A 14,447-nucleotide genomic window follows, 5' to 3' on the forward strand; every position below is an offset into this window, starting at 1 on the left:
GCGACTGATGTCTCCGCCATAATGCATGATTCTCCCAATAGGTGTATGGTACAATGTCTTCACAATGTGTGATGACTGACAAAATATTGAAATGTCAGGTTTGTGTGAAACATCATGAATGTTCACATTCCTTGAACTAGGTTTGCTATAATTGTCTAAGAGTGCAGGTACATGCATTTGGGGAAGTGAGGATTTTTACTTGACTTCTGACCGACCCTTTTGTAAGTTTATACATTGATTAATTTTCAAGGTATGAAGAAAGAGTGTAATTACAGTACAAAATCGATTTTTTTTTTTTGGCATTTAAACCTGGCCTTTGACCCTTAACCTTTGACCTTTGAGAGAATCTACAGAAGGTAATACATGCATATATCAAGTTTTAAAAATGATAATGCACGCATTGCATACTAGTAAATGAGGGAAATAGTAAAATTTTGAGTTGACGTTGACCTTTGACCCCTGACTATTGACCCATGACCCCTACATTCCCTAGATAATCCCTGCCAGTCAGTACATGCGTATGTACCAAGTTCCATGAAGATACATTGAACCATTTGCAAGAAAGTGAAATTGTAACATTCTCACCTAACCTTTGACCTTTTCACCTTTGACCTTATGACATGAAACTCTCTGGAGAATCTCTACGCAGTAGTAAATGTCTACACTAAGTTTTAAAAAAAATAGCAAAATTTTTAGCATTTGACCTTGACCTTTTGCCAATGTCACTAAAATCAACTCAACTAATTGCCCCATCATACATCAGCCTTGGACCAAATTTGGTGAAAGCTGCTTCATCCAGTTTTGAGTTATTTCGTAAACAGTTATATTTTAGGATTTGACCTTGATCTTTGACCTTTGACCTCTGTCCAATTTCACTCAAGAACTACTCAAATAATTGTCCCATCATACATCATCCTTGGACAAAGTTTGGTGAAATTTGCTTCATCCAGTCTTGAGTTATCGCATAAACAGATTCAATTTCATGATTTGACCTTGACCTTTGGCCGATTTCACCCAAAATCTATTCACCTAATTGCCCCCAAAATCTGATCAACTGATTGCCCCATCATACTTTATACTTGGACCAAGTTTGGTAAAATTCCAGTCAATATTACTCAAGTTATCGCGTAAACGAATGCGGACGAACGTACGGACGGACGGACAACCCGAAAACATAATGCCTCCGGCACCACTTTGTGGCGGAGGCATAAAAATGCCTATATGAGGTGCTCAGAGATGATTGTTCTGAAACTGTCAGTATTGACAGCATAAATTGCACTATTGAAAATACATGTATGCCTATTTCATGGGCTGCCTTTCTTTGTCCTTCCTTCTTCTTTCCTGTCGAATGAGAGCTGTTCATGACTTAAACTTACACAATTTTGAGAATGAGAGTTATTGTCATCGAGCTAGACAAACCTTGTATGGCTGGAATGTTGTTCTCTTTCAGCCAATCAGACAGTGATCGACGGGCCGCCCAGTGGCTGTAATGCTCTGACAGCTCCCCAACAATGAGAGCAGAGACATGGATCTTGTTAGACTCAAACCAGATAGGCAGACCAAATTCATCCTTGTCATTGGCAGGGATGCCATAATTGCCGATGAGTGGGTACGTCAGGACCAGGATCTGGTATTTATAGGATGGATCTGTCAGGGACTCTGGATAGCCAACCATGCCCGTCTGAAAGACTAAAACAAAAAACAAAGCAAAAAAATTAATATGAATCTGGACAGCATGCAAAAAATATTGAAGATCCTGTTACCACCACACAAAGAAGGCCTATACATATGCACATGTATGAATCATATTCAGCAGCTAAATAGGCTACACTGTACATTCGACATCTGCAACCTGATAGACATTTGTTTAACTTGTTATGTGCCATGATGGAAACCCCCAGAGTGCCACATTATTCTGAAACACCAACGTCTGCATGCTTTGAGAAAACATTCTGTTTATCAAATCTATGTTACTTAATAGATATATGTTAAGCTGGACATACAGTGTGTAAAGTTGTATCTAGAGAAAATGCCAATTTTTGCTTTGATGTTAATTGTATGACAAATCTATGATTGTTTTTCTTTCAAACGACTAGTAAGTCCGTTGCTAAATACTACTGTAAAGGCATGACTTTTGCACACAAAACAGTGAAAGAAACTTAGAAATTACATGGGAACATTGCTTGCTAGTCAATCACAACATAAAATGCAAGCTACAATGTATATGTGAGAGGAACGCAAGCACGAGAAACGCTTTCATTGTACTGCGGCATTTGGTGATTTGTCGATCGCTTGTGCATTTGAGCAGAAAATGCGAAGTTGGCACATCATCGACTGAGTCGGACGTGCAAATGTGGCACAGAGTTAACAAATACAGAAACAGGCGAATTCTTTCCCTTATCAACCCTTCCTTATCCTTTTGCAAAGTGTGACAGTCATGTTCTTGTTCCTTGTCACAATTTGAATACTATGCCTGGTTAAGATGGTTACAATATGTTTACAGGTATATTTTGATTACCACATTTTCTTCTCATAAATGCATTTACAAATTCCTGCACTGGCTTGTGCATTGTTACTGTTGCAGTTCAAAGGCAACTTGTGAAAATAAATAACCACAAAAATTTCAACTTGTACAGTGTTCTGAGCAGTCTTCATAGAGATGCACAATGTACACACACACACACAGACACAATACTCATACAGGCACACAAACACACAAACACACACACACAAACATACACAAACAATCATACAGAAGAGAGATAGAGATATGAAAGTTCCAAGGCTGCAATTTGAGGCCACACAGCTCCATGGGAAGGCAGCAATGAGAGAAAGAAACTAGAAATGTCGCTAAGGCGACTGGTATGCCTCCGCATGATTCTCCTCATAGGTCTCTAGTTCATGTGGAAAATGTGTGATTATATTTTCACAAAATTGGCAAAATATCAAAATGACAAGTTTGTCACAAATGTGTTGAATGTTCACCTTCCTTGACCTACAGTACCTTTGTAGGTTTAATTGGATGAATAGGAGAGCATGTATTTGGGGATTTAAGGACTTAAACTTGACTTTGCCCATTCATAAGTTTATGCATTGAGTAATTTTCAAGGTATGGAGAAAAAGTGCAATTTCTGTATTGAAAATTACATTGTTACCATTTTCATCTGGCCTTTGACCCTAAAATTCATAGGATAATCACTGCCAGGCAGAACATGCATTAATATGAAGAAAGTTTCAAGATAACTTGAGCCACTTCTGAGATATGGAGGAAAAAGTTAGTTCAGCACTTTCCCTTGATCTTTGACCTTTTGACCTTTGAGGCAAAAAAAAAAATGAAAAAAAAAAGTTTCCAGAGAATCTCTATTATGTTATACACGCATACACCAAGTGTAAAAAAATTAATCCTGCTGGCATTGCATAAATATGAGGGAAATAGTAAAATGTTGAAGTGTTGCCTTGACCTTTGACTCCTGACCTTTGACCCCATGAACCCTAAATTCTCTAGATAATCACTACCAGTCAGTACATGTATTTATGCTATGTTCCATGAAGATACCTTGAACAATAAGCCAGTTCGTAATTAGCTCATGTACACCTTGGTGCAAATGACCTTTCTTTTTTCTCAGTAGGTTAGGCACTTCACTCATTTTAAAGCGGTATAATGCATAAGCTTGCCCGACATACCAATTTATGGAATTCCTGTTCAAACAAAGCATGAACTTGTGTTTAGAACAGGTGACCAGAATAGTCCGTCAGTTGACACTTTAGCAGGCATCTAATTCATTGTTTTGTATGGTTTGCAATAACAACCTTTTTCTTTTGATATTGCCAAATACCAGGCTTGCTATCAGGTAGATGTGCTGGCAAGCACTATTTAGACAAGGATCACATGAATGATCATCACATCACAGATACTTATGTCAGTGAATTAATAAACCAAAATGCCTGTTGGTACAAATGACCTTTTTCTGCTCATGCGCAAAGTGGAATTAAGAACTGGTCTATTTCCAAGTTACGGAGAAAAAAGTGAAGTTCATTGTTACTTGACTTTTTTTACCTTTGACCTTTGACCTCATGACCCCAAACTTTCACCAGAGCATCTTAATTGGGTAATACGTGTATACACTAAGTTTTAAGAAAATATCTTCAGGCATTGCATAGATATGGAGGAAATAGCGAACTTTTACGTATCTGACCTTGACCTTTTAACCTTTGACCTTGAGCATGTGCACCCAAAAGTTGAAAGGCACAACTTCACCCCCTAATACACACACATGCCAAGTTTCATTAGGATACCTCAAAAGGTTTTTTAGTTACGCTGTCCACAAAATTCATTACAGACGGAAGGACGGACGGACAACCCGAAAACATAATGCCTCCGGCACCACTTCGTGGCGGAGGCATAAAAAATCACTAAAGGTCACCATATCTTTGCATAACCACTTGGCACTCCAGTTGCAAACTTCAAATATCATCTTGCAAGTGCACACACAGCGACTGAAGAAAAATGAAGCTCATCATAAGAAAAGAAACTTAGGCAATTTCTTATTAAGTTACAATATTTTGTGTTGTCACATACAATGTATTGACATACTAAAACTGCTTTTACTGCTAGAGAGCCTAATTGCCCAGGTACTGGGTGTGGGAGGGGGGTGTCCCCCCTCCCACGGTAAGAACTTTTTGCATTTTGATGTTGCAAATGTTACAATTTGATGCATATGCCGAATATTTCGCAAGGTTTTTATTTTCGCGAATTTCGCGAGTCAGGTGCTATTCGCAAAATTAAAGACTGATCCCGATGTGAATATGACGTACGCGTGTACATTTCTCCGTTCAGTACAGGACTCCACGACTGTGAATTTAACCACTCGCGAAATCGCCAGGAATTCCCAATTTGCGAAAATTTAGACTGGCAAAATATATGGCGTATACAGTAGGTTAAAAAAAGGATTGAGTGACAGTCCAGAGACAATATCTAGTGATTAGGAAAGTTGTGTATTTTGTACATTTGCACCAGCAATTGGGCTCATGTTACTGGGTATTGTCTACATTTGAACATATCAAATCCTAACTAGAAATGTCGCTACAGCGACTGGTTATACCCCCGCCAAACAACATTTCATAAGCTTTGGTCAAAAAACTGAGGAAGTAGTTAAATCCGCAAGATCTTTCCTTGATCTTCTGCCATTAATTTGCCGTTACCATGGCAACGTACTTTCGGGTACTGTCAAAAAATGCGTCTTGCACATCTACAACCAAAGGCACACATCTGTACCAAGTTTCATGGAAATTGGGCAAAAACTGAGGAAGTAGTTTGCAACACAAAATTTTCCATCATTTTGGCTCATAATATGTGAGCTGTTACCATGGCAGCATACTTTTTGTCACTGTCAAGAAATGTGTCATGCTGACCTATATCCTAAGACAAACATTCAATATGAATTCCATGAGAATTGGAAGAACACTGATGAAGCAGTTTTGCCATGAAGCATTTTGCCCTATATTTTACCAATAACATGCCGTTACCATGGCAACGCACTTTTTGCCACTGCGGAAATATGTGTCTTGCACATTAACATATTCAGATGAACATCTGTACCTAATTTCATAAAAATTGATCAAAAACTGTGGGAGGAGTTCGCGACGCAAGATTTGTACCCATTTTTGCCCATAATATGCCGTTACCATGGCAACGTACTTTTGGGTACTGTCAAAAAATACGTCTTGCACATCTACAACCCAAGGCACACATCTGTGCCAAGTTTTATGGGAATCAGTTGAAAACTGAGGAAGTAGTTCGCGACGCAAGATTTGCAACGGACCGATCGCCCGACCGTCCGCTGATTCCTATATACCCCCTTCAAACTTCGTTTGGCGGGGGTATAACAAATTTAGTATTGTAATGAAATGAGTTTATAGCACTGAAGTTGCTGGCTCTGGTACGTCTAGTTAGGACGTAGGGGGCGTGCGGTGACCCCATGGCCGTATGAGTTTCGGTGGGGGTCACGGGTCGCACGTGGTTATACTCTCACTCGGGTAGAAGGAGCGAGGAGTGGTGAGCTGACGCTCGTCGGGGGCGGACGTGTCGCGGAGTCCCCCCGTGGTTTTGTAGTGTATTGTACACTAAAGTCTTGTAACGCTGTGTGTATCGGCCATTCGTGCGGCGATACAGTGGTGCATCGTGTCAGGCGACTGGTCCTGACGGGTAGCCGGATTGGCGAGTACGGTAATAAAGTTCTTCTTCGCACGCACTTCGATTGTCTTCTCGGTGAATTATTGATGCTTTCTCTACGTGATGATGCGATATGATGTGATCGTTGTGAGTCCGAGTGAGGTGTCCGCGAACATACCCAATAAAGATCCCACAGTAACTGGAGAAATCCGGTTATATTACATTGGTGGCAGCGTCGGGATAGGTTGCGTGGACCAGGAGACTGCTATAACGATCATTTTCATGTTATTGTGACATATTTTGCATTAGAGGAGAGATGATTAATCCTGCAGTGCTATAGTAGTGCCCTCGTTACGAATGCCTACTATATTTTTCGTTGCCTGCAGGGTGAGTCTGGATCAGTAAATTCATCTTGCGTATATTTCGTCCTGCAGGTGAAAGACGCTTGCAGGTGAAAGGCGCCTGCAGTTGAAGTTGAAAGGCTCCTGCAGGGGAAGGCGCCTGCAGTGAAGGACGCCTGCAGGCGGAGGCGCCTGCAGGGGAAAGGCGCCTGCGAGCGAAGGCGCCTGCAGGGGAAAGGCGCTTGCCGGCGAAGGCGCCTGTATTGTTTTAGACTTTACGCAGCCTGGAGAAGATAAAGAGAGAATAGCGCCTGTCAAGAGGACCCTATAGCGCATGCAGTGTCAGCGGTGCCTTCAAATTGAATGCCCGGTATGCCTGCAAGTTCATCTGTCAATACCGACATCATGAAGTTGAAGTTGTTTGAGAGGCAGAAGTCTACGCCGGAAGAAAATACAGTAGGACCCTACTCGTCAAGAAGAAATAGTAGCGCCTGTAGTGCCAGCGGTGCCTTCACCTTGAATGCCTGCCATGCCTGCAGTGTCGTTAGTAGTGCCTTCAAATCGAATGCCTGCTATGCGTGCACATGCATGTTTTCACGATCAGACTGAAACTCTATTCCTGGTGCATTTTAATGCAATTCTGCGTTGCTACACATCCTGACAACGGAAATGACAAGGTCCGTTCCTGGTTGTAGGAAGGTTGTCGGACGTGACCTGCCGAACACAAGAGAAAACATCGGAAAGAAAAGCTTTATGCACCTGGCTCGAATGAAACAGTGCTTTGGTGAGCCGTTGTTACAGTCTTTGATCGAGGTTGGTGGAGGTATTGATGCTCCTTTACAGGAGCCGGATCGTCATGTCCTCGTGGCACCATTCACCTCGGAAGTTCCTCAACGAAGCTGCAGACGTTCGACCAGAGTCTGACCCTATCGATTTGCACACCGGCAAAGATGAATCCATTTCTCCGACGTTTTCCATACTGATCTCCGGCGCAATCAACCAAGGAAGCGAAACTCTCCTCAGCGATCCGATGACTCGTATCAGGGATGCTGGGTAGAGCGCCAGGTGATTGTAGTGACTCGTGTACAGCCGCAACTTAATGTATATAATGTAGGAAACTGCGGGATCCCTGCAATAGGTGCACCATACCTGCAACGCCATGTGCTACCTCGACAGGTTGACACCAGCAGTGACGTATAAATTGTCATATTTGTCATGTGGTCTGCGAGATGACTTACGATAAGGATATCTGGTACACCAAGTGGGACGGCGCAAGGAATTCTCCGGAGACGCTATGGTTGGAGTGCAGGACGGGAACCCCTAGCGGAAGGCGCAACGACTTACCAAATGACGCTACAGTGTTCTATTTGTCTTTAAAATGTGGACTGCTAGTAAGAGAGCTTTGTTTATTTTGTGTGTGTGTGTGTAAATACGTGTAAATACAATGTAAACTATCGGACAAGCTATACTTAAGGAGTTCGTTGTTTAAGCAAGGCGGGAGACCATGATGCGTAGTGATGAATGCCTCGCTTGTTAAGTAATGATGCGGTTTTCACATCTTTTTTTGTGTTTATCAAGTTATGTAAATATGCAAAATTGCGAGACAGTGATTCGCGTATGTATGTCATACACTTGGTTGTTTTAGCGTGTAAGAATAGGTAAATGTGTTTACGCTAATCTGTGAAGATTATGTAAAAATGTTGTTCTAGCGTTTATTGTTTATGTTTCTGTTTGTGTAGGATACGGGATTGTAGTATCCGGTTTTGGTCATTTCATTGTTTATGTAAAGCCCGAGTTGCCCTAGTCAAGGGACTGACTAGTCTTAGGGAGGGGCTGTGTAATGAAATGAATTTATAGCACTGAAGTTGCTGGCTCTGGTACGTCTAGTTAGGACGTAGGGGGCGTGCGGTGACCCCATGGCCGTATGAGTTTCGGTGGGGGTCACGGGTCGCACGTGGTTATACTCTCGCTCGGGTAGAAGGAGCGAGGAGTGGTGAGCTGACGCTCGTCGGGGGCGGACGTGTCGCGGAGTCCCCCCGTGGTTTTGTAGTGTATTGTACACTAAAGTCTTGTAACGCTGTGTGTATCGGCCATTCGTGCGGCGATACAGTGGTGCATCGTGTCAGGCGACTGGTCCTGACGGGTAGCCGGATTGGCGAGTACGGTAATAAAGTTCTTCTTCGCACGCACTTCGATTGTCTTCTCGGTGAATTATTGATGCTTTCTCTACGTGATGATGCGATATGATGTGATCGTTGTGAGTCCGAGTGAGGTGTCCGCGAACATACCCAATAAAGATCCCACAGTAACTGGAGAAATCCGGTTATATTACAGTATCATATGCAGGGCTCCACACTAACGTTTATTTTTGGTGGCCCGATCAGGCCACCAAATGCTTCATTTCTGAAATTTTGGTGGCCCGACGTGCGTTTTTGGTGGCCCCAGGCCACCGGGCCACCGTTAGTGTCAAGCCCTGTCATATGAAAGAAGAAGTTTGTCTCTACAAAATGTATATCGCATCAGAGCGCTGGTACATGAATCTGACAATAAATGGGTGTAAATGTTGTTAGAACCACTCTCAACTCCATATCTCAGCGTCTGCTTCGATACTTGAACCAGCGTGTAGCATGTGAGTATACTCACAAACTATAGTTCAGGATAGGCCTATGCAATTATATGTGGATAGCTTTTTGCTAGCTGCACGTCTTCGACTGTGGATTTTACCTTGAAAACACCTCTTGCAATAATTTTTGAGGGCTCATGCATATTCATATTCAACACGCAACCCAGCCACATGGCGTTCGCGGCGCGAAGCTGTATCGTGTGTGCATGCTGTGTGTACATATGGCCATGCCTGTGGCCATGCTGCTCGCTACAACTATACACAGCACACGCTGTCCAACTGCTTGCGACTGCGCTACCTGTAAACACTAGCTCTGAAATGCACAATGTTTGATACACACTGATTCCAAGACTTACATAGGCAGGGTGGTCCACGAGGGGTTTTAGCATGTCGCTGCAACATGCTAAAATTCTTGTGCAACATCCTAAAAAGCCAGCAACATGCTATGCAACATCCTCAAGAATTTGCAACAAGCTCAAAGTAAAAGTATTCAAAAATGTGCAAAACATGTGCATAACATAAGAAACATCAAACTACCAGATACTTAAGATATTTGTGCGCAAAACATGAGAGAGATCATTGAATGTAAGCAGCACAAAGAGAGATAAGCAGCAAAATATTGCGTACTATGTACTCATCGTGTGCGCTCCGCGCATATTCAATTTCTGCAATATTCTCAGATTCTGAGCTTGCAACATGCTAAAATTTCAAGTTGTGGACCACCCTGCATAGGAGTTAAGATAATGGTCAGTGCAATGTGCCTTTGTTACACATATATACAAAAACACTCACAAACAAAGCGCTTTTAATCACATTTACTCTCATATTTCTCTGAAGCTAAAACTGTAATGTGGATTTATGTAAGGATCACATGAGTGAACCACACTTGCAAACAAGTTGTCAGTAGAGCTCAAGCTCATGATGATCAGTCAATTCCTCCAAGACAGGACTGAACACTAAACTGTGAGTACGATTGAGGGGGAGTATTACGAATACTGATATTTGTGACTGAACTCCAAATCGAGGTTATTTTCAAAAGATTATGATAGGCTCTTTGGTATTAACATAAAGGTGTGTGGGAACGGTGATAATTTACGTGCAGCATCATTTTCATGCAATTTGCTGCTGGACGATACACTTTCTGTGCTGGGTAGATATGATGGAGACTGCTGCTGGTATGTTAGTGGCATGTCTGGCTGATGCATATCCTCACATGGCATGCTGGCAGAGCTAAAGAACTGACAAGACTTAGCATGCATGTTCTCGTGCTCGCGTTGTTGGAATTGCGTGGACGTAAACTGCCATGTGGAAGGGTACCGAGTGAGCATGTACACATGCAAACAGCAAATGCGGTGTGATGACGCTGTGGGGGAAGTGGCTCCTGTGCTTGTTATGCATATTTTCTAACCGCTGTGCGCTCATAATCCGATGGATGGAGATCCAGACGAGAATGCAACTTTAAGGCGCTGTTTGCAAACATATGATTTGGACACCTTTTCGTGCATGCTTGTCAAAAAAAAAGAGGTAAGAGTGAAGAGATTTGAAAGTTAAATTTCTGGAGATAAAAACATCATTTCATGTAATTCTCTTTCATATGAAATATTGTATACACCATATATTTCGCCAGTCTAAATTTTTGCAAATCGGGAATTCCCAACGATTTTGTGAGTGGTTAAATTTTATTTTGCGAGCGGTTAAATTCGCGATCATGGAGTCCTGTACCGAACGCAGAAGAGTATATTTACAAGCGTATGTCACATTCACATCGGGGATGAGAGTCAATATTTTCGTGTCTTTATTTTCGCGAATAGCACCTGACTCTCAAAATTCGTGAAAATGAAAACCTCACGAAATATTTGGCATATACAGTAGTTCACAATCTGCTTTTCATGGAATTTCAGAAGTTACAAAAATGCTCTGGATATAAATTAACTCTAACACTAAGCAACTTCTACTAGACCTACTGCAAAATGAAGGTAAAAACCAACTTTAAATTTTACACTTACGCCGGTAGATAAGTTCTACTATTATATGACCTATATAGATATCAATGTGTGATTGGTCAAAATGCTGTCACGTGACCATGGTCACAAGGATAAGAAGCATTATATTTTTCATAACATGACGTAAATTACGTACAACCATGGAATATAACAGCGACCTGATGTCAGGAGGGGTGACGTAATCAAAAACCAATTGTTATGATGCGCGCAACATACACAGAGATGCTTTGCACACACGAATGCAATCGTGACCATACACCACAGTACATACAGTGCACAAGCGGCATGAGCATAACATGCACAGCATACACGCGCTACATTACAAGCGAGAATTGCGAAATTGCAACAGATTTGTTTTTGTCAAACTGTTGTAACTGGTATGCAGCTTGAGAGAGAAAGAACGTACCGGTACTGGAGAATGTGCTGGAAGCTATAGAGCCTACTACTCCAGTAAATGATAAACCAAAGACACTTAACTAATAAGACACGAAAGTGCGCGCTAATCCTGTACAAAACAAATGGACAGCGTGCGGTCCTCAAGCATTTTACGCACATCACCTGAGACCACAGTACCTAATTTCAAAGATAGCGCATCTGAGGTGATGTGTGTCTTTGCCTGAGATGCGCTGTCCATGAAGAGGATTGTTGTTGTTTATCAAGGTTAGCGTCTTTGATTGTGAGATCATGTTTATTGCCAAATTTTTACCTCCACAAAATAATCCTTATTACTTTTAAATCTCGTTCTTCAAAATAATCCCCTTAATCGAAAAAAAGCTACGACTATAATTTTTTAAATCTTTTTAAGATAATAAAGATAACACTACCTTTGGAAATGAATGATGTTCCTAGGTGTACTGAGTTTGTACATAGCTCTCTTTTGTATTGTCATGTACTGTAGGGTAGCCATTTTGTGTCCATTTTTATCGCGCGCCTTCCTATCTTGTTATCTCTACTATCTTTGAGTTAAACAGTCATGACAGGGCCGGAAGCTAAAATATAAGGATTTCCCATTAGGCCTACCAGCGCCTGAACTGACGAGTAAGTTTCTTAGATAACGATAGTTCTATGCTACTAGTCCAGCGCAGGACCTGGACCAGGGCCAGGTCCGCAGTCTTGTTACAATGCTTGTACCAGTGACTGCAGACAGAAGAGAGGCCTTAGTCCTACACACAGGCCCTACATTGTATGGCTCGATTGAATACCACTAACAGTTAGCGCGCTGTTGTCACGCGCGTTCATGAATTTGACTGTGGGTTTGAAAAAGGAGAAGTCGTGTTGCTTTATACAGCAGTTTCTTTCTTGTACTGTAGGGTAAGGGTACCAGTATTCTATCAGCTACCGGTATTCGGTCACTTATCACTTGTCACCAGCCAGTAAAGTTCAAGTGTCACAACACACGCAAATCACATCAATTCACATACTTGCACACTCATTCACAACAGGAAACTCCCAAGGGCCTTAGCCCCTCCACAAATCCATCCAAAATCCCAAATTTTACCGTCAAGAGTGCAGAATCGGCGCGCCTTTCCAAAAGCGCGCGCGGATTGAGCCCAGTTTTAAGAGTATGGGTCACCAAAACACTACAGTTTGCACTCCCACCATTCATGAGCGATGACGTCATGTCTGTGCATCATTAGTTTTATAAAATGGGTCGAAAACTAACAGCATTATTCACGTACCTTTGTGGGTCAATACCAGTCAGCTACATGTAGCACTCGCTCAAAAGTCAAGATGTCCGAAGATGTTCGTCCCAAACATTTACGCACGTCGCACTCGGAAATCCCGCACACTCACCTAGTACTGTACGTACGTACGTATAAGAGTATACGTACGCCACGTACTGTTATGCACAAGAAAGGCCGCCGGCTGTTGTGGCAGCCCGCGGCCCGAACTAGAAGTTGTTTACAGGATTGACAGCGCGTATAATAGCGCGTGACGCACTTGTAACAACTGATTGAGTGCGCACTGCTAGTGTAAAACATTGTGACGTACGTCAGGCCAGGGAGGTGGAAGAGAGACTCTTCTTAGTGCTTACCTGAAGAAAATAATGCACGCACACGTGACTCATTTCAGCGCTTCCAATTGGCTACATTCTTGAACCCATTTTATAATATCGGTTGATGATCAGTTTGCTATTGCTTTCAACTATGAAAGGTTTTCCCTCATTGGTCAGCTTGCTCTCCCACAATGCCTTCAGAAAATGACATCATCGCTTTCCTAAATTCATAAGCTTTATGTTGATACCATGTACACCTCCGTTGCTTATTGGAAAACAACGCAAATTTTTCGTATAATTTCTCCCTATAATATGGAGTTTTCCGGCAATCTGTGCCAGGAATATGTCATCAAAGGAGTAGTTTTGGTCATACATGCAATTTTTTTTCATCCTCGTGATATTTTTTTATGGATTCTCAAGCGATTTATCTGTGTTTTGATAACTACTTTTACCGTGTGCTAGTATGTGCAATGTATGTGCGAGGATGTTTGAAGTGCATAGATCAATGTTGAAAATGTTAGATTTCCGTAGCGAGCGACCTACCCGATACCAGCGGTGCGCTGTGAGGCTGTTAGAGTACATACAAACGGGTTACGAGAGCGGGATAGTGTGCAGTGACTACACGCACTGTGCATGCTAGCGATGCAGCAAGCGAGACACGATGCACACAACATGGCCAATGCAGTCGTGGCTCAGCCAATCAGCAACAAGGTAAGACCTTGTAAGCGCATCGCCGAGCAGAGAGAGCCCGAGAGAGAAGAGGCCAAGATATTTTTAGCTCTCTCTCCTTGCTGCGCACGATCGCACAGCCGATAGTTGAGATAACGAATCTGTAGGCAATCGGGAGTTGAGCGTTGGAGCGGCAGGCATTCTCGGTGGGTTCTGGGGCGACATGAATTATGAATGTCGGGGATCTGCGCTTGCACTATGTTGACTGAGGCGCTGCTTAAAATGTGTACATGGCATAAAGCAGTCAAACCATAGTGCAAAAACCTCTAGACTCTAGACCTCTACTCCCTAGGCCTAGGCCTATGTATTATTTTAATTTGAAAAATATTGCAAAAAAGTGACCAAATACTGCATTACTGGGGGTGTTACCCTGCCTACAGTTGTAGGTCATACAATTTAATATAACAGATAGACTAGATCTATTGACTTTTTCCTTCGGTAGGAATATAACATTTCATTTCCCTTGGGAAGTTATATTTTTGTCTCGGAATACTATATTTTTCCTCAGCGCTACGCGCTTCAGAAAAATATAATTTTAGCGTCTTAAGTAATCCTCAACAAAAATATAACTTCCCAGGGCTGC

At 42.2% G+C, this 14,447-nt stretch overlaps 1 protein-coding gene across 1 annotated transcript in view; it reads right to left on the bottom strand.

Moving 5' to 3' along the window:
• The window catches only part of LOC139721497 (multifunctional protein CAD-like), a 64,799-nt gene that overhangs the window by 47,147 nt on the left and 3,205 nt on the right, over window positions 1-14,447 (bottom strand). Inside the window, exon 2 of the mRNA XM_071632812.1 lies at window positions 1,420-1,689. Within this exon, the coding sequence (XP_071488913.1) occupies window positions 1,420-1,689 (270 nt within the window). The remainder of the gene's footprint in view (window positions 1-1,419; window positions 1,690-14,447) is intronic.

Source organism: Diadema antillarum, unplaced genomic scaffold, assembly GCF_040938485.1.
Source record: "Diadema antillarum isolate AM-2024a unplaced genomic scaffold, OU_Dant_1.0 scf00000144, whole genome shotgun sequence".
NCBI classification, from domain to species: Eukaryota; Metazoa; Echinodermata; class Echinoidea; order Diadematoida; family Diadematidae; genus Diadema; species Diadema antillarum.